Source organism: Pelodiscus sinensis, chromosome 1 (assembly GCF_052426305.1).
Source record: "Pelodiscus sinensis isolate ZL-2025 chromosome 1, ASM5242630v1, whole genome shotgun sequence".
Taxonomy (NCBI): Eukaryota; Metazoa; Chordata; order Testudines; family Trionychidae; genus Pelodiscus; species Pelodiscus sinensis.
This window is the reverse complement of record NC_143052.1, coordinates 245,210,068-245,237,033: the sequence shown is the minus strand read 5'-3', so window position 1 is coordinate 245,237,033 and position 26,966 is coordinate 245,210,068. Positions and strand designations below refer to the sequence as shown.

At 40.8% G+C, this 26,966-nt stretch overlaps 1 protein-coding gene across 2 annotated transcripts in view; it reads right to left on the bottom strand.

Annotated features, from left to right (window-relative positions):
- Nucleotides 1-2,433: 2,433 nt before the first annotated feature.
- The window catches only part of COL4A1 (collagen type IV alpha 1 chain), a 193,983-nt gene continuing 169,450 nt past the window's right edge, over nt 2,434-26,966 (bottom strand). For both annotated transcript variants that reach the window (XM_075918577.2, XM_075918579.2), the window contains exons 40-52: nt 26,385-26,483; nt 24,820-24,870; nt 23,742-23,927; nt 22,306-22,439; nt 17,638-17,710; nt 17,111-17,182; nt 16,611-16,739; nt 15,323-15,421; nt 11,345-11,557; nt 9,774-9,951; nt 7,068-7,182; nt 6,145-6,317; nt 2,434-3,853 (exon numbers count right to left, since the gene is read on the bottom strand). In XM_075918577.2, coding sequence (XP_075774692.2) covers nt 3,772-3,853; nt 6,145-6,317; nt 7,068-7,182; nt 9,774-9,951; nt 11,345-11,557; nt 15,323-15,421; nt 16,611-16,739; nt 17,111-17,182; nt 17,638-17,710; nt 22,306-22,439; nt 23,742-23,927; nt 24,820-24,870; nt 26,385-26,483 — 1,604 coding nt within the window. In that variant the 3' untranslated portion in view covers nt 2,434-3,771. The remainder of the gene's footprint in view (nt 3,854-6,144; nt 6,318-7,067; nt 7,183-9,773; nt 9,952-11,344; nt 11,558-15,322; nt 15,422-16,610; nt 16,740-17,110; nt 17,183-17,637; nt 17,711-22,305; nt 22,440-23,741; nt 23,928-24,819; nt 24,871-26,384; nt 26,484-26,966) is intronic.

Sequence of the window (26,966 nt, the reverse complement as noted above, 5' to 3'; positions counted from 1 at the left end):
GCCATGTCCCCCGTGATGCACAGCGACATCTCAACGTCCCTGACCATGATGTTGCATGGGGGAAAGAATATGCCAGCCTCCAACTTCTGGTAGAGGCTGGAGTTGTGGAAGACATGAGAGTCATGTGCCTTTCCCGACCAGCCAACAAAAATATCCATGAACTGTCCACGGTGGTCGACTAGGGCCTGCAGGATCATAGAAAAATATCCCCTGTGGTTTATGTACTGCGCATCACGTTGGTTGGGGTATGGGGATTTCATCTATAGCTCCCCTTCCCTCCCTGCAGTTGGGAAAGCCCAGGGCAGCAAATCCAGCCATGATGGGGTCCAGGTCTCCCAGGCAGATGACCCTGTGCAGCAGGACGGTTTTTATGGCCCTCACCACCTAAAGAAGGAGACAAAGACACAAAACAGAGAATCAAGGGGGGGGGGGGCATGAGCCCTTGGGAGGTCCCCAAGTCTCTCCCCCTGCACAAACACCCCATCAGCCCTGCCCCCTGGCAGACTTCTGTGAGGGAGGAACTGAAGAACTCCTGCCCCCACCCTCAGGCCACCCCATGCATTCCCAACCCCCTTTTCCCTAGGATGTCCCTTTCCAGTACTCCCCTCCCCTCCAGGGACTGCAGCCCAACAGTGCCATACCTCCCTGAGGAAGGCCCCAGCAGCTGACTTTCGCATGCTGAACTGGTTGCCCATGGACTGGTAACTGTCTGGTGTTGTGAGCTTCCAGACAGCAATGGTGATCTGCTTCTCCAGGGAGATGGCAGGTTGCATCTGGGTGTCACATCGTGGGAGGGCAGGGGCGAACCAGGCACACAGCTCCATGAATGTCTTGTTCCTCATGCAGAAGTTGTTGAGCCACTGCTGGTCATCCCAGAGCACCATCACTAGCCGGTCCCACCAGTTGGAACTGGTGTCCAGCCTCCAGAACTGTCTCTCCACGGGGAGGTGCGTTTGCTGGGGCATTGTCCTGGACACAGGCAGAGGTTCTCAAATATGAGCCCAGAGTTGAGCTCATACAGGACCATGAAGGCAGCCTGCAGAAACTGCAGCATGGCTGTGTGGGGCCATTGCAATGCCCAGAGGCAGCTCTGGCTTCATGGCAAGGAGTGCGTTGGTGTCCAAAACCAAGGCAACCAGAGCACGCAGTGGAAATGCTTTGCTGTCCCTCAGAGAGGTAGGCAAGCAAGCAGAAGCATCTGAGAAACAGCTGTCTGGGGGGGGGAGGGGGTCCCTTTAAACACGCATCTCAGATAGCCTTAGCCAGCAGCACCCAGAAGCAACTGTTAACCTAATGCCCTGTCTGAACTGGTTCCGGCTGGTCTTAAATGCGAGATAGCATCCAATCAGTGTAGACGCTATCTTTCGAAATAGCACATCACTATTTTGTGGCACTTTTTGTGTGTGGACGCACTATTTCAAAATAAGCTTTTCCGGAAGATCTCTGCCGGAAAAGTTTATTTCGAAAGAAGCTTGACGTATAGAAATACCATAAGGGAGCTCTCGGCCCTGTGGGTGAGGTACAGCATAGTCTATGGCTCCACAGCTTTCTGGAGTGTTGTGGGTCAGTCCACAACACAGTCCATTGCTAGGGTTGGGGTCAGTGGCAAAGAGTTAGAATGACTCGGGCCCACCCTACTCCACTAGGTCCCAGCACAGTGCCCAAGCAGTCCTCCACTGGGTCAGCAGGGATCTTCCTGAAACATGCTAACTCACTCTTCAGAAGCAGAAATAAGCCTAAAATCTGGTTCCTGGGGCTACTTTATAACCCAGTCTGGTTTTAGGGGTCTGTGGTCCAAAAGTTCTTTTTCTCCTCAGGATACTTGGTCACTGGCAGTCCCAAAAGCTCCTCGGAGTACTCATCTAATAGCAGTTCTGGAAGCTTCCTGGGGATACTCTTACATCTCTGACCACAGGGTGCGGCTCCATTCAAGGGTTATTTCAGGGTTCCTGAAAAGTTCCACGGCTTTCCTTTTATACTTCCTGTCCCACTCCAGGACTTCCAGTGTTGAGGTTAGGCAAATTTAGCTCTGCCCACTTGTGGAACTGTAGTGGTCCCTTCAGTTCAGAGGGAGGCCACTCTGCCTCATCCCATGCACAAAAGAGTCAAAGGAAGAGTGAGAAATATGTTTAACTAGCTTTTTGACCTATGATTTCATTCAAGATTTTTAATTTGAAAAAAACCAACAACAACCCAAAACCTTAATATAAAACTTGTAGCACTAACATGCCTCAACCATGTTTTGCCTTCTATTACTTCCTGTAAGGTATCAGAGCAGTCCCTTTATTTCTACCTGTCAAAAATGTTTTATGTTTGCAGTATGTGCAGAACAAAAATGATCTAGGGTTGCATAAAATTGGTGCATTTATTAGTGTCTTATTAATAAATCATTTTTGTTGCTAGGTAAATACGAGTGACAAATTAATAAAAAAATTTACACAAATAGTTTTATTACAAATTTGATTTTTAAAGAAATACATATTTAAGAAATTACATAAAAGGCCTTAGCATTCTCAAAAATATTTTGGTATTTGCATGGTTATTAACTATAAAACAGTTTTAAACACAGATGTGCACAAACATCAGAATATTTGCATAGAAAACTATTTCTTTAGACCACTCTGAAAAAACTTTTCTGGGGAAATATTAACAAAATTAAGGCCTTTTAAATTTGCAATATCAAGTCATTCAGTGTGTGATTAGTGTTTAAAACCCTGAAATATTAAATACAGAATAAACACTGTAAGCTTAAGGCACATCTTACTAGAATAAACACAAACAGCCATTAACCTGGGTTCATTCTCTGCAGTATACAGAGTTAGGAATTGAAATGAGCTATAGAAACAGATGTTTCACATTAAGTATTTTAGCATTTAACATCTAATTTATGACACTGTATTGAAAAAGAGGAAAAATTTTGTAAGCTTCCTTTGAAACAATAGCAAGCTCGAAGCTTGATTCGCCTAATTGTTGATACCTATATAAATTACTAATATATATATATATATTTTTCCTGACCACAATTGGACCATTCCTTATTTCCCAGGAAATTTTTTTCCACTACATGAAGAAGCTGCATAGTACCAAACATTGCAGAAACATTTAATTGCTCATTTGTGGAACTAGTTTGGCAAACACTTTCTTTGGACTGTAGTCCACTGAAACTAATAGGACTGGGATGGAAGTAAGCACTACAATAGAAAAACAGGGTGGATGACACCCTATATTTTGAAAAGATGGATACTTGCTGTTTAACCATAATCTATAATCCCAAAACTCTTCTTTATATTAGTATTACTTTGTACAGGAACAATAAGTACATACCTAAGAGTCTGGAGTTTTAAGATAGTGAGACAATGGTAACAACATGCATATCTGTGTAAGAAAAATGAATCTAAATATATAATACAAGAATGAGAAAGGGGAGTCAAACAGCATATAAGGCATAACAACATACCTCCTAGCACCTTTGAATTTTTTTGAGTGAACTCTGGCTTTTTTTTTTTATACTGTCAGTGCATTACATAAACATTTCTTTTATCAAAAGTGCCATTTGGTATGTCAACATTTGAAGCTCATCTTTGTTGTCTCTTTTCTTCTTCGGCAAGTACAGGGCCAGTAAAGCAGTGAGTGTTAGTTATGCAAGTTTCTATAAGGCACTTTACTGTTTTCATATTGGACAACAATGAGGTACATATGATATAAGTCTAGGCTTCATTGCTGTTTAACAAATAGCACCATATTGTGACATTAGTTGAAATTCAAATGTCATTATGTTCTTCTCATACAGACTTGACAACGGCTAATGTTTGAGCGCAGGTCTCCTGCTTTCAGAGTTGAAGGAGTAGGTTTCCTATAACAAAAAATGGACAGTCATCAACAGCTGCTACTACAAAAATATTACTTTGCAAGTTTATTGTTAACTGGGCAGTGCTTTTAATACAGAAGTTTAGTCTCTTAATGAAAAATTGAAAAATCTGGGGCAGAGTTGAATCAAGTGGCTAGGTCACTGCAGCTATCTAGTCACTTCTTTCAGAAATTCAGTCATAGTAATTTGCTATTTTTAATAGTGGGAGAAAAATGACTATACACAAAGTGATGTCAAAATAAATAAAACAAACTTTGAAAAAAGATTTCTCTCTTTAGCTATAAGGAATTATTCAAAATAAAAGCAGGTCAAATATTTTCTCTCAGAAGTTTGACTTTTTTTTATTGACTATGTCCCTTTAATAATCCAGACCTCAAGCCTACAATTTGGATTCATGTGAGGTAAGGTTGCAGAATTGGTTCCCAACCAAGGACATATGATGTACAGACTAGGGGTACGTCTAGATTACATGCCTCTGTCGCCAGAGGCATGTAGATTAGGCTACCAGACATAGTAAAATGAAGCGGCGATTTAAATAATCGCCGCTTCATTTAAATCTACATGGCTGGCACGCTGAGCCGACAAACAGCTGATCAGCTGTTTGTCGGCTCAGCGCGATAGTCTGGACGCGCAGGTGGTGACATCAAAGGTATCTGTCGACCACCCAGGTAAACCTCATCCCAGGAGGCATTAATTAATTTGAATGGCCCTGTGGAGGAGCTATTTCGAAATAGAAGCAGTGGCATGTTCATAGTGCTGCTATTTCGAAACAGTTATTTTGGAATGGGCACTATTCCTCATGGAATGAGGTTTATAGAAGTCAGAAAAAGCTGTTCATTATTTCCAATTTATTTCAAAATTACGGAATTGCTGTGTAGATGCTCACATTGTTATTTCGGAATAACGGCTGTTATTCTGAAATAACGCTGCTGTGTAGATACGTCCTTAGTGAGGGTCATAAGGAATAAAATAACTACGATGCTCATTCTTCCATCTTTCTCTCTGAGTAGTCTTCCTTATTCTAAAGGGTAACATTTATTCTGCATCACTTATTTCCTCAATTTAAAGCCTAAATACTACAGAAATTATGCACAAGCCCTTCTGCAGAGGGTGAAGCTCACAGGTGAATGATAATTGTTCAAGATCATTCAGTTCTCTGCCTCTCTGTATGTCTACACTGCAGTTAGATAATCCTGGATGGGCCATGCCAGCTGACAAGGACTCACAGGGCTCAGGCTAAGAGTCTGTTTAACTATGGTGCAGATTTTTGGGCTCGGGATAGAGCCCAAATTCTAAGACCTTCTCTTCTCACAGGCCGTGTCCAGACTCAGGGTTTTTTTCGGGAAAAGTAGCCTTTTCCTGAAAAAACTTCCCCTGCGTCCAGACTCAAGCCGCGTTCTTTCGAAATTATTTCGAAAGAACGCGGCTTTTCTTTCGATGGCGGTAAACCTCGTTTCACGAGGAAGAACGTCTTCCTTCGAAAGTTCCTCTTTCGAAGGAAGGCGTTCTTCAATGTAAAGAGGCCGTCTTCGAAAGAGAGCATCCAGACTCGCTGGGTGCTCTCTTTCGAAAAAGCGGATTTCCTCTATCGAAAGATCCGCCTGCTGTCTAGACGCGATCTTTCGAAAGAGCCTCTTTCGAAAGATGCTTTCGAAAGAGCCTCTTTCGAAAGAAGCCTGCAGTCTAGACATAGCCACAGTGTCCTAGAGCCCAGATGCCAGACTGTATGAATGTCTAAACCACAATTAAATATCCTATTATCTTAAGCCATATGAGTCCAAGTAGCTGTCATGGGCAAGCCATAGATTTTTAATTGCAATGCAGACATACCCTATCTGAGGAGATGTGAATGCCCATGCTAGTATGAAGTGGTTCAATGATGAACTAATATCCATTAGAGATGAGAATGTACTTCTGGATTAATTTCTATCAAGAGGTCAGTGTATCCCAGTTACAACTGAAGTCACACAAAGTGAAACCCAGGTGTAGGGGAAGCACAAATACTCTGAGGTCATCCTAAAACATGTGGTAAAGACTACCAAAATGTTGATGATATTTATCCTTTCTTCCCAAAAGCATTATTTTTCAATATTATTTTCACAAATATTTTAACTGAATGTATTAATCCAAATAGATTAACAAGAGTCATTAACCATTTAAGCTTAATTTAGAGCAATATTAGTGTAACATTAAAGCAAGTTTCACACTGTTGTTCTTGCAGTTATTTACTGAGCTGTGAATATGGATTTTAAAAAGTAAAATCAGCTATAACTTACTTGAACATCTCATTTCTCTCTATAGTGGCAAGCCAAAAGCTGTAAGCATTTGCATAATAGTTACAAGTCCCACGACCATGGCATTCTATGAATGGAGCACTGCGGAACTCCTCGAGACAGGAACCTGGAGATGCCAGAGCTTGTCCAGAACCCTCAGCACCAGCGCTAGTATGCTAGGAAAACACAAGTAAATCAATCAGATTAGAAATATCTAGTTCTTTAGTGATAGCAGTTGTAACTCTTTTAAACCAATACTTTGTCATATGCATTTCTGCCCCTCTTTTTGCTCATGTGGGAGAGAATCTGATGTTGATCTTTCCCACTGCTTTGGGGTACTGGGTCACTAACTGGGCACAGTGAGAGCCTGGGAAATCTAGGAAAATAGTTGGGAAGAATGGTTTCCAGGGGCAGGGTCTCTTGGGCCCAAGGCGCATTGCATTGAAGGCGATTAGGGAGAGTATCTTGTAGTCCACTGATGTTAGCGCCCATGGAACTGAAGAGCCTTGTGTTACCAGAGTCTGTGTCAGATAAAGTTTGGTACACCACAGCTTGCACAACAGATCAACAATTCTATTAGGCAGAGGCCTTATTTATGGAGAGATCAAGAAAAGCACAGAAGGAGGTACTATATTGCTCTTTGAACGTGCTTGAAAGGTCTGTTAACTTTAATTTTCATTCAGTCCTTGGCATTTGTGCTGAAGTTGTAAACACACTGAATGCCAGTGTGCATTATTACTAAATTATTCTCTCACATTCATTAAATTGACAATATGTTTTTAAAGTCACCAAAATAGCAGAGACCTATTCCTCCGACCCTTATTTCCCTGCAATGGCCAGACAGACAGTACCTTTGTAAAGGCAGGAACATATCCAACACCCACATAAATTATTTTCTGGTCCTGGTGAGAACCTGATGCACTTACCATTACAAAGGAGTAACCAATCCAAAGAGACATCCAGCCTTCAGGGCACATAGGTATTTGAACAGTTTGGCTGTGAACAGCAATTACCATGGCAGGAGCCTCACACACAGAGCATCTATAAAGAACAGGACAGCAAGGAACTCATTGTACTTGCTGTAGTAACATTTGTTTCCTCTTTGCAGGAATTAATTACATAGCAAGTTCAAAATTTAGAAGATCAGCACTTCAGTTCTGTTTATTTTTCCTATTAGAGGGCAGTTAAGCATTAGAGTCACTAATCTTACTGGTCTTCATTGGATAAAGGAAAGGAAGGGACTTATTATTACAAACGGTTTAATACATTTAGTATTTTACCCTTTTTCCCTTTTTAAAAAAATTCAACAGCTGGCATATGTGTAATGTTATTAACTCTGAAGGGGAAATGGCTAAAGAACTAGAAGAAGGTCTGGTGAAACAAGGAGCAAGTAATAGCAATACATTGCTATAATTGTAGACTACTATGACTTCTACAGAGAGCACGAGCACTTCTTGAAGATGCAGAAGACTTATTGGGAAAGCCAATGACACATTTAAAGAGGAGTGCACCATATGTATTCCCTTTAAGAGTGATATGTGATTCTGTCTGGGGCACTTGTCTCTGAATAATGGACAACTGGAACACAGGCCTGGGGGAGACCATCATTTTGAGAGCTTTACAAAGATCCTTTTAGTTTAGATTCTGAGCCTTCTACTTCTGAATTGCTAAATCCTAAAATATACAGTGGGCTCAGGTTCATTAAAAACGTGATTCTCTTTCACGTTGCTACCACTGCCAAAGTGCTAATAAATGCCAGTTTTGATGCAAATAATAAATCATATGCATGCCTGTTAATTAGGGATTTGACTGGAACCACCAATTCCTTGCTTGTAGCACAGCCCTAAAATAGCTACTTTTAATAAGCACTGGCCCGTTTGGTTCAAATGAGATACCTAGATATGAACAGTATTGTATTGCATTATCAGAGCACCAGAGAAATTACTTTTAACAAGTGGGAATAAGCTGGGTTCCACAAAAGCAAAGAAATTCAGAGTGAAGGCATCTATGTTTGACTTAAAAGGATTTATATGCTGCCTAGAATTCCAGCACAAAAGCTACTTGGTTATATTAAGAAACTCAGCAATAAAAGAAAAATATAGAATGTAAAAGAAACCTGGTACTTGCATTGCTTCAAGAGATTTCAGGTGCACCAAGGTATGATTTTGGAACAAAGAAAGTCTCTTGAACCAGGGCAGGTAAGTGTCACTCTTATATCTTTTGACACAGGACGATAATGGTTTAAAAGTCTCAAATAATAAAAGAAAACCGACAGACTATGGAGATAGCCTTTTGCTTTGAGAATCCAGGATTTAAAGGGAAAGCTGCAAGATCTACAAATATATACATATAAGACACCAAAGGTACTCTGAGAAAGTGTGTGTGAGAAAGTGGGCAGTTTAAGGGCAAAATGTCAAGAGTGGTACTGTCAAGGTTTTCAAGAGTAACTCGGGATTTTTGATATCTGACTTGATCAACTTAATGGGGCTTAGCTTTCAGATCCTGGGCAGTCATCATTTTTTGAAAGTTAGATCCTATTAAGGTAGCTTCAGTAGGAAACACAGAAATGGTGACACTCGCAAACCCTAATCTTTTTGGGGCATATTGGGTGTCAAATAAGGCAGGAAGGCTGAGTTTTGACCCATGCTACTGTGGCACACTGCTATTTTTAGTATGCTAGCTTGAACGGAGCTACCATATGTGTCTGTCTAAGCTGGGAAGCAACCTCCCAATTTCCACGTAGGCAAAACCTCAGATTCTAGGTCCTGCCTGACCCCTGCGTGCCATGATAATCAATTTAGGAAGATTCTGGAGCTCTTTTCTCAGGTCCTAGTTCAATCAGAGTGATGCAGTCCAGTAAGTTCATACAATCTCTTCTGCCTTAAGCCTGGTGCATGTTACATCAGGGCACAGATTTGCTAGTAAATTTTAAAAATCAGGATCAAACCCTCAGCTGATGTAAACTGCATAGCAAAAAATGAGCTAAATGCAACTATGTCAGTTTATACCACCTAAGGGGTCAGTTCTACAAACAATGAATGAATGCTTTACAATACTACACCTAGGTTCCTTTACATTATTTGTTTGCTTTCAACTCACACTAGTTATATTCAGGCACCAAAACAAAGTCCAAAGCAGTGCAATAAACCTGGCTTACTACACAATAGTTAAAACAAGCACTGACATGTATTTGAAAGGGAAAAGATACTGAGCCACAAAGGGCTTCTAATTAGAACTGTGTGAAGAAAATAGAATTTTTTTCCTTTGAAATTTTCAATAAAATTAAAATTTTCTGTTTAGTTTTAAATTTCCTGGGTTTTTTTCAGTGATTAAAATAAATTAAATTAAATTAATTAAAAATAAATATTTTTGTTTCATATGAATAAAAAAAATTATTTTTGGCTTGGGTTCTCCTTACTTTTTTCTGGTGGAAAATGAAAGTACTCAAAATACTTTCATTTTATTTAATTTGAATTAATATGGACATCTTTTGATTTGAATAATTTAATTGAAAAAAAAATCAGAATATTCTGAGTGATATGAAAAAGGTTTGATGACTTTTTTTTGGACCACTTCTACATTTAATAGGTCTTCTGCATATTTGTAACCAATGTGGCAAAAGCAATACTCACCTACTGATGAATGGCCTGATATTGTCACCAGTGATAGGAGCCATACTCATTGGCATGGGCTCAGGCGTAGACAGCCAGTAGGAATAGTCATTTCTCGATGCAAAGTTGCACACATTATTGATGTTGCAGAACAAGAATGGCATAGTGCTAAATTTACGAAGACAGCTCCCTGCTGTGCCTGAGAGAATAATGCAAATGATAATATGTAACATTCCTTTTGAGTAAATATTTGGCAACTGGCATATTTTAATCAGTGCAATTGTGATGACAATGCACAATGTTTAAAGTGCTAACATGACAGCCCTGGATCTGAAACTCACTTAATGGCTCACTCCAGCAGAATGTTGAGAGCATAAGAGAGGTTCTGATAGCAGTTTGAGAGGGGAGGGATGGCTTGTTTTGCTCCTATACAAATCCCAATGGCAGACCACATTCAGACTTTAAAATCATTTTTCCACCTCAGCAAGACGATAGTCTAGTTTATACAGTGGTTGTTTTAGGATTGTATATTTGTTTATCAAATGCCAAAATGTACACAAAGGCAATAATAAGAGTACAACTTAAATATAAAAAGTCAGGGAATGCAAAACAGAAGGGTTTTTCAGTAACCTCAGTATTGTTACAGGAAGCAAAGACGATATTTTTGATTACTAGTAATTAACCAAACTAGTAATCAAATACATTACAAATGAGCAATGCATAAGACTCTCTGATCAAAGATGTCATTATCTCTTTGCAGTTGGCTGACCCACACCTTGATCTCAGTTGTAGTCTCACTGAGTCTCTTTCCCCTAGATCCCCTATAGGTAGGGCTTAAATTCTCATAGACTACTTTCCAGAGCCCCCCTGCTTGCCCTGCACCCCCAACTTATTATAAAAACTCCCCGGGATTGAAAATATTTACCGGAGCTTTGCTCTGGACAGCTGTGGCTGAACTGAAGCTCTGCCTATGGGAGCCCCATTTATGGGTAATCTAACTAGTCATAGAAGGTGCTCAGCTCATTCTTGGGGTCTTTTCAGAGCCCGACTACAGTTCACTGCCTATGTCGTCCCTGGAGGTGCTTTCCAATTCCTGCCATAGGTCACTGGTGGGAAACAACCCTTCAAGTTTGTAATGTCAAGCTTTTCTTCCCAAAAATTGGTAGGGAGTGGGGCGGTGGGGAGGAAAGGCCGGCGAATGGCTGGGACTGAGCTCCCCTTGCTACTAGATCTCTTTAGGAATCCCTAGTAGCCTTCCTGCTCCAGGCAATTTTTTTCTGTGGCTAGTTGCACCTTTTTAAGCTCTCCTTCTCCAGGCTAGGCATGTTCTGCAGGGACACCCATGTCTTTATGCCAGTGTGAGGTTGTGTCCCATCATGCTCCACAGTGCATTAGTGCAAGTTTGTGTGTGCTAGAAAAGGGTAAAGCACTCTAACAGCTATGAGTATTATGCAGTCTGTGCTCTACATAGTGTAATAGGAGCCTACAAGTAAGAGAAGTATTTGTTTGGTTTGCAATGAAATGTAGCTGCACGACACATTCATCAGTAATGCACGCTAACATCTGATTTTATTTATTTTATGATTTCTTACCCAAATCCTGACCATGTGCTCTCTCATTGCCTTGTACATAAAGTAAGGAGTATCCATAGTACATCAGTTTAGTTCCAGGTGGGCATTCTGGTTCTTCAATGGATTGACTGTGTCTGGTAACGAGGAAGCCATGAGCGACAGATGCTGTGCCTGGTGGGCCCATTGACCCTGGTAAACCCTCTGGGCCTGGTGGACCTCTGGTTCCTTGTGGACCTATAACACATCAAGTCACATTTACCTCTTTTTTATTTCTAGAAGTGTTAACAGAGAGAATCCAATCTGAGCCATCAGTTGCATATTTATTTTCAATGTACGCAGCTATGGTATTCCCACACTTAGTTAAGCAGACTACACATAGTGTCAATGATAACATTTACGAATTATCAGGAAAATAATGATTATGCAGGATATGCTTGCATAACATTTTGGTTTTAACATTACACTAGAGTTAAATGTTTTATCTGGGGAGAAAAATTACTCTGCAGTATTCACTACTACTTTACTATAATATATTAAACTCTAACACATAAAGGAAAATAATTTAGACAATGGAAGCAAATGAAGCTAAAGTACTCTGATTATTAAATGCCTCTAAGAGTGGCTACAAAGCAAGTGTGCCAACTTCAGATGGAGCTGAAATTAAGCAACTAGAGAATGGCTGCTTACCACGCAATCACTGTTAAGAATATGAACTGTCTGGAATTACAACATATATTAAATGAAAAAACAACTAACATCTGAATGAACATTAAGATTGGGAAAAAATAAGCATTCAAATATGAGCATATTCTCTAAACTAAAGGTTTCTCTTGCAATGTTAAAGTGTCCATTTTGTTCATCCATGTTATTTACAATATACATAACACATGGACATTCACATTTTATGAGGAAAGAAGGACTAGAAAATATGACAGGGAAGATTTGTCATTGGGAGTGTGTACACAGGGGGAAAGATAAGAAAGGTGGTGGGAGCCTTTTCCGGTGCAAGCCCTGTGTAAGAGCCAGGGGGAAATACTGTGATTGAGGACATGCAGCAACTGGCTCCTTCCTTCGCCCTTAAGGGATAAACATCACCTCAAAGGGATCAGGAAAGTGGGCAGGGTTGCATGATCCTAAAAGATTCGATTTTATTAAGATGGCAAGATCACTAGGCATGTCAGTGGCACTTGTATGATCCTTGACTCATAGCTATAGTGAAACCTACACTCAGATATGTCCTCAGATGTTTTAAAAAAGCTCAGGTCCCATGGATACCTAAGCATTAGAGGAATAGAGCTGCAGAGGATTCATGTCTTGTGGGGCCAGTTAAATACTTAGTGACAAGCAAGTTTGCTGGCCAGTCTTCCAAGTTGGAAGGTCTGATTGTGCTTTTTGATGGCTGAGGACAAAAGTCTGACATGTTTCCCTGCACAACTTCTTTGTGGCTTCATTCAAACAAATTGACCAAAGTTTCCAAGGAAGTTTCCGCCACAAGATGCTAGCAACACCTCCTTCTACATCTATTCATTCTCTGCAATTAACAAATGGTAATGGTACTAGGGGCTACTTACAATACATGGGCAACACATCTATCTTTATTGGCATGTTTCTGATCTTCCATCAATGTAAATAAAGACAATGAATTTATCCCAGTAACCCTAGATTCTGACTAGTGTCTACTGAAGTTAAAACAAAAAACACTTAGGGTATGTCTACACTGCCACCCTAATTTGAACTAGGGTGGCTAATGTAGGCATTCGAACCTACAAGGAGGTTTAACGAAAGTTCGAAGTAGGAATTCGAACTACCTAGTCCGTGCCATGTGTAGCCGCGGGCAGGTAGTTCGAACTACGGGGCATTTAAAAATGGCGGCACCCAGGAACGTGCAAATAAAGCCTGGGATATTTAAATCCTGGGCTTTATTTGCAAGTTCGAATGCCTACATTAGCCACCCTAGTTCCAACTAGGGTGGCAGTGTAGACATACCCTTATTGACTTCAGTGGTTGCTGATCAGACCTACGTGCTTTGACAGGATGTTGTTCCATGCATTCTTGCATTTTCAAGTATCTGTAATTTTATGTATTTTTGTAAGTGATACAAAGCACACACTTTTCATCGTAACCTAATCAGTCATCAAATCCAAATGTTCACGTATTTTTAAGTAAGCACTATGAGATAAGAAATACGATTCTACTTTATTTATTTTTAAAATTGAAAATGATTCTTTATGCTTTCATGACTCAAATGGCTCAAGAGATTTCATCTACATTTTTCAAAACTATTCCTCCTTGGGCAGATGCCAAGCTTTAGGTCTTCTAAAGTGTATTTTACCATGATATGTAAACACTATGCTGTATTCTTAACATATAATATTACAGATGATTTGTACAGATCAATCAGTTCAACCAAAATAATTACTTATCACCTTAGAAAGACAAGGTGACCTGAAGAAGAGCTCTGTGTAAACTCAAAAACTTGTCTCTTTCATAACAGAAGTTACTCTAACGAAAGATATTATCTCACCCACCCTGTCTCATATCCTGGAACCAGTAAAGAAAAAACACACTTCTTATAATCTTGTTAGTTTACGCAAACTCCTCTTCATTTTTATAATTTGCCAATCAAATAGAAATAATTTATTTAGCTATTAAGAAATGTGTTATATAAACAAACATATTGTAGGGATTAGAAGCTTCAAGGGGTAGCATTACATTCCCATTCTCTCTTGTGTGTTCTGTAATGTGTCCTCCCTCTCCCCCCAAAAATTCATCTTAACTCTGCCTTTAACCCAAATTGAAACTGTTTCTCTTGCTGCTTTCTGTGGAGAATTCCATACCTGGTCTACTACCAGTGCTGCCTACTGAAATTCTGCCTATATTCCCTTGAGACCTGAGCGTCGTTCAACTTCCTAGTTCCTAAAACTGACAAAAAATCTAATATTCTTGTAGCTTCTATCCTTTCTATTCCCATCAGAACTATACATACGTCACTGAGTTTTTTTTCCTTTCCAAAGAATAGAGGCCTAGTCTCTCTTATATGTAGAATTAAATTCAGCACTGAATTATTCTGGCTATTTTCTGCAGTGCCTTTTCCATCTCTGTAATGGTGACCTAATTCATCGCCTTTTTGTATAGTGATATTCTCAGTTATTCAAAATCTTTATTTCTTTTGTTGCACTTCAAACTGCTGCTAAACACCGGGCTTAAACTTTTAGAGATCCTTCCAATCTAACCTAGAATCTCCACAAAATAAAAATACTCATTCAGGTCCTATTTAGGCTAGAAAAATCAATTAAATTAAACAGTATTAACTTCTATTTTGTTAAGCTAGGCAGAGAACATAAATTCTCAATTCCTGATCACTGGGCTGACTAGGCTACCACTTTGAGAATTATGAATAATTTATTCTTTTCCATATATTGTTATCTTGAAGGTATTTCTGGTCTGTGATCATTTCCTCTGAGACTTCACTTTTCTGAAATAAGATGCCTAACACTCATTAAAGGTATTATAAAATTCCACAGGTAATCTAGCTAAATCCACGGTCTTTTCATTATTAATAACTGCATCTAATATTTCTTCTCTTGCCAGCTGTAACTGGTAGCTCTACCCTAATAGAATGGTGGAGGTCTTGAGCCCATATATCTTTTGCTCATTGTAGCTGTATTTCTTTTTCCTGGCATCGGAGCTATCACCATCCTTTATTAGGACTGTGGTAAATAACATATGGCCATTTATTCCTATGTAAAATAGCCTTATCTGTCACTAAATTATATCCAAAACAAATGTTTCGGCAGTGCCAGCAATTCCTTTAATGACCATGTACTTTTAAATGCTGTAAGTGTTGTTATGTGCCTCTGCTTCTTGTGTCATGTTTACCAACTGCCAATATTATTTTTCTTATTTCACCCTTCCCTTCATCCTATAAACACTACCAGCAATCTTTTATAGTCCCTATGTAATGTACAACAGAGTCTTTTAAGGACTACAAAGACCTACCTGGGGGACCAGCAGGACCAGGTTCTCCTTTCTGACCAGGTTTGCCATCAAACCCTGGAATACCAGGTTGTCCAGGTATACCCTCGGGTCCTGTCACTCCTGTTGAAATGATAAGAAATCATTATGATTAGATCGCAGAGACATACTTGTTCTTACTTTTTGTATTATGGGGTAGCAGTACAGAAATAGGCACGTGCCAGTACTTATGGGTAAATGCCAATACCCAGAGCAGGAGCAGGCAAGTGGGGGTGCTAGATGGGGACAGGGTGTTGAGGGATGTGGGATGGGAGAAGATCAAATATAGTCACTGGAGATGCACATTTGGCAGTAACTAATTTCCTGCTAGCATTTGTCTAGACAGTGAAGAGGATGCAAAGGCTTTCTCCTCATTCTGTGACAGCAGGAGTTGAGACCTGAAGGAGCTTTAAGTGAAAGTCCATACAGAGAGCCCAAGTTGTGGGAAATTCAGTCCTGCTGGATCTTTGCCAAACTGGTTTTAACTTTACCCGTTGGGTCAGTGTTTTATTTTGTAGCGGTTTGTATATTTTTTTTACTCTCATTTATATACCATACTGCAGTCTGCAAGGGATGCAGTTTAACAACACAAGCACCAAACTGGTACTTCCTCTCTGTTCCACATACCTAACTTACATCAGTTCTTCTGAAGATACTGCATTACAATAAGGCTTTGAGATAACTATTGGCAAATGGTTACAGACTCTTTTTGACCAAGGCCATATTATGTCAGTGAAGCTATTTGAATGATTACACAGCCATTTAAACAACTCACAACTGTGCACATATATGGCCCAATACCAAGAGAAATTATCATACCCTTTCTGCTAAATAGAAAAAGCAAATCAAACAAACCCCAGACTCAAACTCTCTATCACTTTATTTCACCAAAACCTCCATATAAAATAACAGGGAGCAGGGGGAAGGAATTTCTCCTTTAAAATGTTACCAATTTTGGAATACAAAATGCTACTAACCCTCACCCATTTAAAAAAAAATTTCCAATTTAGGTGTTTTATGTAAGTTTCAGGCTAAATGCTGGTCAGTACACCAGAGACGCTGGGTTAAGAGAGTAAAAGAATGCCAGTTTCTGGCATTCCTGTAATGGGACTTCAAAGAGAAGCATCCTTTCCCTATAGGCAGCCACTACAAATGTGGCTGGAGAAGCTGCTGGAAAGAACTTAAGTTATGTCAATAGTTTACTAATGCTCAGTCTGTCACAGCTTCTTTTTACATTATGCACTACTTATAGGTAACTTTATAACCTTCTCACCTTGTTGTCCTTTGGGCCCTGGAACTCCAGGGAACCCTTTGAGACCAACTGGTCCGACAGGCCCAGGTAAACCTGGTTCCCCTTTAAGAAGTTCATAATGACCAGGGAGACCTGGGGGACCTTGTAAACCTGTCAAAATTGATGAAGCAAACACAGAAGAAAGTGTTTGTTATCAGACAGTATAGATAATTAACAATTATGTGCACTAGCACCCAAAGATGGCGATAAGGATTGGTACCCATTGTGCTAGGCTCTATACAAATAAATTGGGGTTAAAAACCAAGCTCTAAAAGCTAAGAGCCTAATTCTATTTGTAAATTATCCTTACAGACTATACATTTTAAGGTTGAGATCCTAGTAACTCAGTTGCATATCCTAGAGTGGTGGTGTTTTTTTAACATTATACAAAATGCAAATGGTGATATAATGCCAGTTATAGTAAGCTAAATATATCTATTTTAAAAAATACAAAATCTGAAAAATGCCTAAGAATACCGTACCTTTAGAACCAGGAAAACCTTGGTCACCTTGCTCTCCTTTGATACCTGGGAAGCCAGGAGCCCCTTTTGGACCTGAAGATTTACATGAAAATGTAAGCCATCATGTTTTGTTTTAAAACTAGGTATGTTGAGTAATAATCTAATCCCACAAATGCTAAGATTTTACCCACATAAGCAGTTCCTTTGATTTCAAATGTCTGCAGAAACAGGGCATATGAAATTTGCACATAAAACCTCCACCAATATTCAATGAAAAGATGTCTCAAATTGACACACAGACTTCTAAATTAAAATACATTCTAAGGCTGTGTGTAAACTACATCCCTTTTCTCAAAAAAGGGATATAAATTAGACTCTTGGATTGAAAATCAAAAAATGAGGAGTACAGTATCTTTCGAAAAAGGGTTTTATTTTCAATTAGATCTCTTTTCATAAAATGGGGGGGAAAGTACAGTCTTCTTCTACCTTACATGAAGCTACAGAACAATACTTTTGCACCTATATGCAAATTATATATTTCTCCTCACCTTGAAACCCAGGAACTCCTGGTGGTCCCATATCACCCTTTAGACCAATACCTCCTGGAAAACCAGCACTACCCTGCATAAGAAGAAGCAGTCAGGTGTGAATTATCCTATATTTCTATGACTTGCCTCTCAAATAATCATGTGATTTTGGAAAGCTGTAAAAACACTTACATTGGTAATTTCTAAAATCAGAGATAAGCAGCCATTCAGCTGATCCTTCTCTAATGTTATGCTGTCCAAATTAGAAGACTTTGTTCAGAAACAAAGGTAAGCAGGCAATGGAACCTGCATGCTGATCTGTGCTATGCTATGCTTTATCTTTCAAACACATCGGGATAAAATAAGGTGGCTCAAATGGCCTTGAGAAATGACACCATGAAACAAATGAATAGAGAGACAAGTATGACTGACTATAACATTCATTCTGTGTATCCTAGACTCAGGGAGCTGGCCTCAGGAGACCCAAGTGGAAAGGTATGGTATTTTGGGTCACAGAAATGATTAGTTTGTATATGGTATGAGATGAAAGGTAGTCAGCAGACTTTAGTTCCCTTCCAAGGGTCTTAGTCTTTTCAGCAGGGCTGAACAGGTCTAGAAACTAAGAAATTTAACACAGAAGGCCTGATTCTCCTTTCACATATAGTGCTGTAAATGAATTACTCCAGTGAAATTGGTTATACTGGTTTTATTTTAGTCTAAAGCCACACCTGCACTACAGAATTTGGTCAATAAACGCTACATCAGCATACAACTGCCGAAGTTAGTGTATTTCATATGCTTATGCACACTTGGCTGTTTATGTCAGTGCTGCACATATTGACCAGGAATACTTGTGTCAATGCAAAGTGCGGTGCATTATGGGTGGGTATCCCTGTGTGTCACGTGCTACCATCAGGTGCAATGCCTTCTGGGAAGATTTTTGCAATGTGTTGTGGTATATAAGAAGCATTGCACAGCAGGCTGGGGGAGGGTGGCAGGGAGGAGTGTAGCAGACTGATGGCCTGCTATGGCTTCTACCACCGTGGTGATTGTGCGACTTGGGGGGGCGATCTCTGCTTTCACCCTGTGCTAGGCTTCCTGTAATCTTCCAGTTCATGTTGCTGGGATAGGGGCACAGGGCAAGGGCAGGATATGGGGATATGCCAGGCGTTGGAGAAGCAAACATCATGCAAACTTTCTATGTACAACATATCAGAAGGAGCATACAAAGATACGCTATGTTCAACAGTGCCAAGGCACTCCAAGCTTGACCTACAATAGCTTTTCCTGTATGAATTCTTGATCCTCTCTCTCATTTTAATTTATTTTCACAATGAGATAAATTTTATTACACAATGACAAAAACAACATTGCAAATAGAGTACATGACATTTTTGATATTTGAATGTACAGTTATCTAATTCTATTATTTTTTAAATTTATCTTCAAATGTAGTGTTGAAATTCCACTATATAATAATTTCCAAAAATGGGGGAAAAACCACCCAATACAACACTAATATATTTTAAACCTCAGTTGGAACCATTTTTATTCTGACCCTCACTTGGTTTTATGCTGACACTCATTTGGTATAAAAATGAAAACTGTGTTGCTACACTTCTCATGTCTTGCTCACAACACTCCCGTTAATGCATCCCAGAATCATGTTTGCCTTTTATGCAACAGTGTCTCTCTGTTGACTCATATTTAGCTTGTGGTCCACTATGATCCCTAGATCCCTTTCTGCCATACTCCTTCCTAGACAGTCGCTTCCCATTCTGTATGTGTGAGACTGATTGTGCCGTCCTAAGTGAAGTATTTTGCATTTGTCCTTATTTTAAACTTCATTCTGTTTATATCTATTTCTTCAGTTTGTCCAGATCATTTTGAATTATGACTCTATCCTTCAAAGCACTTGCAAACCCCTCCTAGTTTGGTATCATCTGCAAATTTAATAAGTGTACTCTATGCCAAGGGGCAAAGGGGCCTCCACAGGCCGGCCCGCCAAGTGGATGCTCTACCACTCCCCTGCCCCCAGGCCAATCAAGGCCTGGGGGTGAGAGAAGCACACAAAATCTCTAGTTCCCTGCCCCTGCCCTCTGCCCCCTGCCCTGCAAGCGTCACATACTCTTTGAAGGGCAGGAGCAGGGAGCAAGAGACTTTGTGCGCTCCTCCCGCCCCCAGGCTCTGATCGGCCTGGAGAGTGCGCAAAATCACCTGCCCTGAAAGGGCGTGTGGCACTTAAGAGTTGAAGCACCACGTGCTCCTTGCAGGGCAGAGGCAGGAAGCGCGTGAGGTCTCCTCCTGCTCTGCAAGGGGTGTGTGTGTGCAGAGCTTTCAGTCTAAGCACCACGCACCCCTTGCAGTGTGGAGGCCGGGAGTGAGAGACTTTGCATGCTCCTCCCACCCCCAGACCCTATTTGGCCTGGGGGTGGGGGCAGCTCATGAAGTCTTCTCCTGCCCTGCAAGGGGGCAGATGCCTAGAGGGAACCGCCAGTTGCTCACAACAGATTGTAGTTCTCTCTAGGTGGCGGGAATTCAGGGACCGAGACTTCACGTACTCCCCCGCCCACAGGCCAATCAGGGTCTGTGGGAAGGGGAGAACGGAAGTGTCCTGGTCCTGACCCTTCCACCAGAGGCCCTTCCCCTTTCAGGGCAGCCCGGGACCACTACAAAAATTTAAAATGATTGCCCATCAATATTGATGAAAATATTGAACAGAGCTGGTCCCAGAACAGACCTCTATGGAACCCTGCTTGTGATGCCCTTTCAGCATGATTGTGAACTATTAATAACTACTCTCTAAGAACGGTTATCTAGCCAGATATGCACCCACCTTACAGTAGGAGCAGAACGGGGACAGGACATGCAGGAGGGGGTTGCCATGGGCTCCATGCCTGGGGCATTCATGGAGGTGTTGCTCCAGGCCCCACACCCAGCAGCGATGGTCCTGATTGCAAATTATATGCTGATTGCCTGTATGTTATGGTGAGGGAGTGTGCATGTCCTGTTGGAAGGGGTTAACAACAAACTGTGGATGGAGGAAGTCTTGGCCCACTGACTGTACTAGGCTTTCTCTGAGTGCTGTGCCAAAGGGAGCATATTGGCTCAGTCTGGGCCGTACACTAGACAGGAAGGTCATATGGTGGAAGCTCCAGCTGAAGACCAGCCACAGCCACTGCAGGCAGAAGCTGGAGGTCCTGGGGACCAAAATAGTTTTCCATGGCCGACAGAGCACCATGGAGCAGCCTGCACTGAGGAACTTATAGTCACTGAAGCCTCCTGGACTGCTACATCAGAGAATACAGTGACCCAGGGAGGATGTGCAAGTTGCATCTCCCACATAGGCAAGCTCAGTGTGTTTTGGTAGATTCCTTGATGGGCAACTGGCAGACTGCTCCACCACTGCTAAGGGCCTGGGTCAGAGGCTGGTGAAGTTGGGTGGACCCAGATCCACTTCCCTGGGCCATCAGCACTCCCTGCTGGCAGCCCTTTGGGCACTGGCTACTAAGCAACACTACCCTGTACCAAAGAGCCACTCTGTTAATTCTGGCAGCCAGGCCACACTGCCCTGGACACCAGAACTACTGCCTTCACTCTGGTCATTGGTCTTCCAGGTTGTGCGATCTAACAGTCAAACAGACTTAACTGCCGTGTCCACACTCCCACTACCCATCCGCTTACAGGGTGGGGAGAGCATAAACTGCCACAGTTACCATTTGCTATCTCTAAAGATCTAATAAGTTCACTAGCTCATTTTTAGGCAGTTCTTAAAACAGAGAATTGACACGTTTTGAAACAGACTTTACACAGGAAGTAGGAAGTCTGAAAGCACTTTGGATACAAAGTAGGGACGTTAGATAGAGGATACATAGAATAGTCGACTAACCGCATGAATTCTTAGTAGTTAGTCGCCTACGCTATAGTCCCCGGGGGCAAGGCCAGAAGCCAGTGCACTCCAATCCCACACCCAGGCAGCTCCCTGCCACCCTGCACTGCTGACTCTGTGCCAGAGGTAGCAATGTGGGGTGACAGGCAGGTACCGGTTTGTGAGGGGAGCGAGTTTAAAAACCAGCTCCCCTTGCAGACTGGCTGCCTGCTGCCTCCGATACAGCAGCAGCAGGGTAGGGCAGCAGTAGCCACTGTCTGTGGGGGGTCCAAGCTCCCCACAGACAGACACTGCTCCAGCCTCTGTTCACGGGGAGCTCAGATCCCCCACAGACAGGGGCTGCTGCAGCAAAGTCTGGATCCACTGTGGGCAGAGGCTGCTCAACAACAGCCTTCCCTGTCCCCCCACCCCACACTGCTGCCTATGACAGAGGCAGCAGCATGGGCCGGGTCAGGGCGGGGTGAAGGGCAGGCAGCACCGTGGAACCAGAGCTGGCTTTTAAACCAGTTCCCCCTAGCTCTGGCTCCTGTTTCTTCCCCCCTGCTGCCTCTGAAACAGAAGCAGCAAGTGTGTGTGTGGGGGGGGGGGGAATGTGAGTAGTCGACTAGATTTACTAATAAGCCTAGGCTTATCAGTTAATCGTCTAGTCCACTACTCGTTGGCATTCCTAATACAAAGCATCATTAGTAGAAAAAGAAATCTCTATGATTAATACATCCACTAACTGGAAAAACCAAGATGACTACTATGTGCTGCTAAGCTACCCTGGAGAGACCACTAATGTATTTAAAGTAACTTACAGGAGTGCCTTGCAGTCCTTGATCACCTTTGATTCCAATTCTTCCAGGTGCTCCTGGCCAACCTGTGTTTCCTTTTTCTCCTTTGGCTCCTTCTAGTCCTGGAGGTCCTGGTGATCCCACTGGACCTGGTGCACCTAAAATAGAGAGTTGGAAAAAACTTCTTGGCAAATTTGTTTTCTACAAGACATGAATGTTTGGATTTGGACCAAAGTAAAGGAAGGCAAGATCAAAGTAAAGCTGGTAAGGAGCAGGAATGCTTTAACAACTAGCTAAGACATGGACCTACCTGTACTATGGGTCTAATTCCAGTTACACAGTTTCAAAGTTTCAGGTTTCTGCGACTGGAGAAGCAGGTAGAGACAGGACTGAGAAATACCTTAATTCTCTGCAGGAGATTATAAGAAGCTAAGAGGCTTCACTCTTTCTCTCAACAAGGATCTGCCATAGTGATCCACATATTAATCTCATCTGAACTGAATTATTGTAATCCATTGTATCTGCAGCAATGCTGAAGCTTCTGCTCAGGCAGAACTTGGCAGCTTGTGTTGCTATTACTAAAATCAGTCCTGTACTCCTCATTCTCCATTGGCTTCTAATCCACTTTCACTGCCTACTCAAGGCCTTTGCCCCAATTTGAAATACATCTCAACAGGCTAGGATACATCATCATCAGCTATAGCATGTCCATTTATGGCTTGCCAAGAAAGCTGCACTCACTGGTACAAAGCTTCTAATGAACACCCTGAATGAAGAACAGTGGAGCTAGAGTTAAAGTGTTCTGAGTCAAGGGGGTTCATGAATGGAATGAGCTAAGAGGAGAGATTAATCGACTCCAAAGGCAGATCACTATAAAACTCTCCAGTGAGAGAATGCTCTTCTAGGACAACTACAGGTTAAATCTCTCTAGTCTGGAACTTATTGATTTAGCAACATCCATGGTCTGAAACTATTTTAGTTAGCCAGATGTCTGCTTATCATAGATGTGGCCATAGTCCCATAAAGTTTGTTTACAGCCACCAGTCCCAGCTCTCAGTGTTCTGTGCTGTCATTTAGCTCTAATTTACCCCTAAGTGTCTTCTAAGAGCCCAGTAAGCAGTGGAAGTGTTGGTATTACTGCTAGACAATATTGACCTCCCATGTTTTGGGAAATTCTTTGGTTTGGCAGTGGTCAGGTCTCAAAGGTGCCATACTAGACAGATTCACCTCTAGAAAGATTTCATTTTATATTAAAAAATCTATGAAAAGGTATGGAACTTTATAGACTTTACTACAATGCAATATGAAAATATATTATTAAAATATATTATTAATAGAAAGAGCTATTACTAATATCACTAATGCTGCCTAGTAATAAAAATAAATAATCTTATATCCTCATCATAGATATCAGCCATTTTATAGTTCACAGACTTTTAATATTTCAATACATTTCTTACCTGAAAGTCCAGGTTGACCTTGGGGTCCTCTATCTCCTTTAGGACCTTCCATTGGTCTGCCTGGTAATCCTGGAAAGCCTTGTTGGCCTGGAGAACCCCGTGGACCAACAGATCCTGCTTCTCCTTTGGAGCCAGGAATCCCTGGGATTCCCGGAGATCCTGGAAAACCTACATCACCTTTTGTACCTAAGATTTAAAACAACCCCAGAGTAGTTAGACAAAAGATAATAATCACTGATGTATTTTGCATCATTATGTACTGATAACCTTTTATTTCTTTATTTATTTCTGTGATAAATATTGATCACCCTTAGACATCTGGATTACAATGAAATTCTTCCTTGAAATTTCATTATTCTTCAGCAGATCTTGATAAGGCAGGTAAAAGAAATGGTCATCTTAACTGAAGTGTTTGGTTACATAAATTGTTTATGACCTCTTTTCCACTGATCTACTCCACCTTAATGCACTGCACTCCGACCTAACCCTTCTTATCAGCTAAATCCTAAAGCCCGTAATCAGCCACAGTTCCTCTTGTATTTACGCAGTGGAAGATTTCCTGAGGAAGGACAAAAAGATTTCATCCAGAAGAAGACAATAGATTTACTAAGATACACATTCAAAACATGAATTTTTCCCAAGTTTGTGTAAATAGGTAATTTAAACTGAATTTTACAACTTTCATTGCTCACTCCATGTATTTTACTGGCTGGCAAAAATATGTACAATAAAACACAATGGAAAAAGCAGGAAATATTGGTAGGCTTCGATTTTTACAAAATTAGTATGAAAACAGAAGGACTTCTAATTCAAAAGCATACCACGCAATACAAATATAGGAGTTATTTGTATTATCTCACCACAAAACAACTTGCAGTACATTCCACACTAAGGATAATTACCTATTTAGGGCATATCTAACTCATGTCCAAGATGCTGCTGCTGTAATAGAAATTAGTATTTGATACCTCAGAGTTTTGCTTCCAGATTTGCACAGTAGAGTACATAAAAGAACACAGTTGCAAATATGTTTGAACTAAAGAATTACATTTTAAAACTTTGTTTATTTTAATATTACCTTTATCTCCCTTTGCACCAGGATATCCTGGAAGCCCTCTCCCTGGACCACCTACAAGTGATGACAGCAAAAATGAAAAGACAAAACAGTAGTTATATTGAGTCCATAATTAATCTCATCCACACTTGAAAATTAATAGTTTATGCACAAGGTTTCCTGGGCAGAGATTGTCTTTCTGTTATGTATTTATACTCCATCTAGCACAATGAGGTTCTATCTGTGACTGAGACTCCTAAATGTCATTGCCATACCAATAAGGAAGTAAGGATGATACTGCTCCAATATTTCATAGTCAACTTGTTATGGGAAAAGATTTCCTCAACGGCAAATCTCTAAAATACTACCAGATTTTGTAACAGTTGTTCTTTCAAGCTTACACTGGTGCACAGTGAAGCTAACTAAGGACAGATCTACACTAGGACAGATCTACACTAGACCCGGCAGCTCAGCTTAAGGTACACAACTCCAGCTATGTAGAATATGTAAGCTGAGCTTGGTGGCATCCCTACAGAGGGAGGTTTACGTCTCCTTGCCAAAGCAGGAGTTCCTGATGCTGGGGGGGAACCCTCTGAGTTTGATTTAGCAAGTCTTAGTTAGACTTGCTAAATTCAACTACGGAAGATCGATTGTGGCAGTGTCGATCTTCCACGGAGTGAAGACAAGGCCTCAAGGTGTTCATCTCCGTCAAAGCTAGTTCAGGATTCAACAGTGCTAAGTCAACTAAGAAAAGATTAGTTTAGTTTGAGGGCTAAAGTAATCCTGTTTATTTTAGGTATAATTCGTTTATGGCTGTTGATGCAGGGTGCTCAGTATTTTATTTTGCATGTTTGTTTTTATGTCATAAAGAACCATATTGTAGGTCCCTATTCAGACAAAACAGTTTTGACTTCATTGAAATTTTGAGAAAGTATCTCAGGATTTGGTCCAAACTGCACTAATCACGCACACAGTTCTTTTCCCTCAAATTTATAATTTTCAGGAACCTTAACTGGAAGAATATTAGATTATGTTTAATTTAAATATCCATGATAATGTTAGGAGTATGACAAGGACTGTAGCATCAATGGAGGTCAATGGGAGTTATGAGGAGATATAGTCTTGGTTCTGATGGAAAAAATTGTTTTTTCACAGAAATTTTGAAACAATTTTTTCTACTTTGTATAGACTAACTTTTGCTTACATATTTTGGTTTTAAAAACCAAACTGAAATTTTGTGTCTTTTTGAAGTGAAAGTTTACATGCAAATGGGTTCAAATATTTTGTTGTAAATAAAATTAGTTATTTTCTGAAATATTTCAAAAATTGTTGCAAATATCTCAGGAGGGATATGTCAATATTTAGACCAAATCTACCATTTTCTGTCCAAAATAGCAGCTTTATAGTAGTTTGGAAGACATTATACAAGCGTCAGTATATAATCCTTCCAATGTATGGATTTAAAAACTGCATGGTCCTCCATTTTACTTGACTGAGTAATCAGATACTTCCTGTGCTTTTCTGTAATAAATATCTTGCAGATATGTACCTGTTAACACAAAAGACAAGTAACGTGGCATGGTGTTTACCTGGATCACCCTTTGCTCCAGGCGAACCTGGGATTCCATCGTAACCTGGTTCACCTTTCTGTCCAGGGACCCCAGGAGGACCTTGTGGGCCAGGTTCACCTGAAAAATCATTTATTGCCATTTTATATTCCAGTCTTCATGTTTTTCACACATCTTTCTCTCAATGGAAACTTGGTTAATGAGGCTACTCCCACGGAAGTCAAACGGCAGTCATTTATTATATACTTCATTCTGCCTTACACTGGTATTATACTGGCCAAACTCCACTGCCTTCATTCTTGTTATTTCTGATTTATACCACTGAGAGAGAAGAATCAGTCCTTATAGTTTTTTATAATAATAGTTGTGAACCCAGCTAAGATTACAGTATAAGAAATTCCAGTAAGAGTTTGAGTTTTGTCTTGCAGTATCACCCACTGAATATGAGGTGTGTATGTTCTGCAGAGCGGGAACTGGGCCAAGATAATTCACACAATCAGCCTATATAGCCTTACTCTACACCTTAGCATACTCAGTGGCATGACAGCAATGTAACATAGGGCATGTCTACACTAGACTTATTTCAAAATAACTCCTGTTATT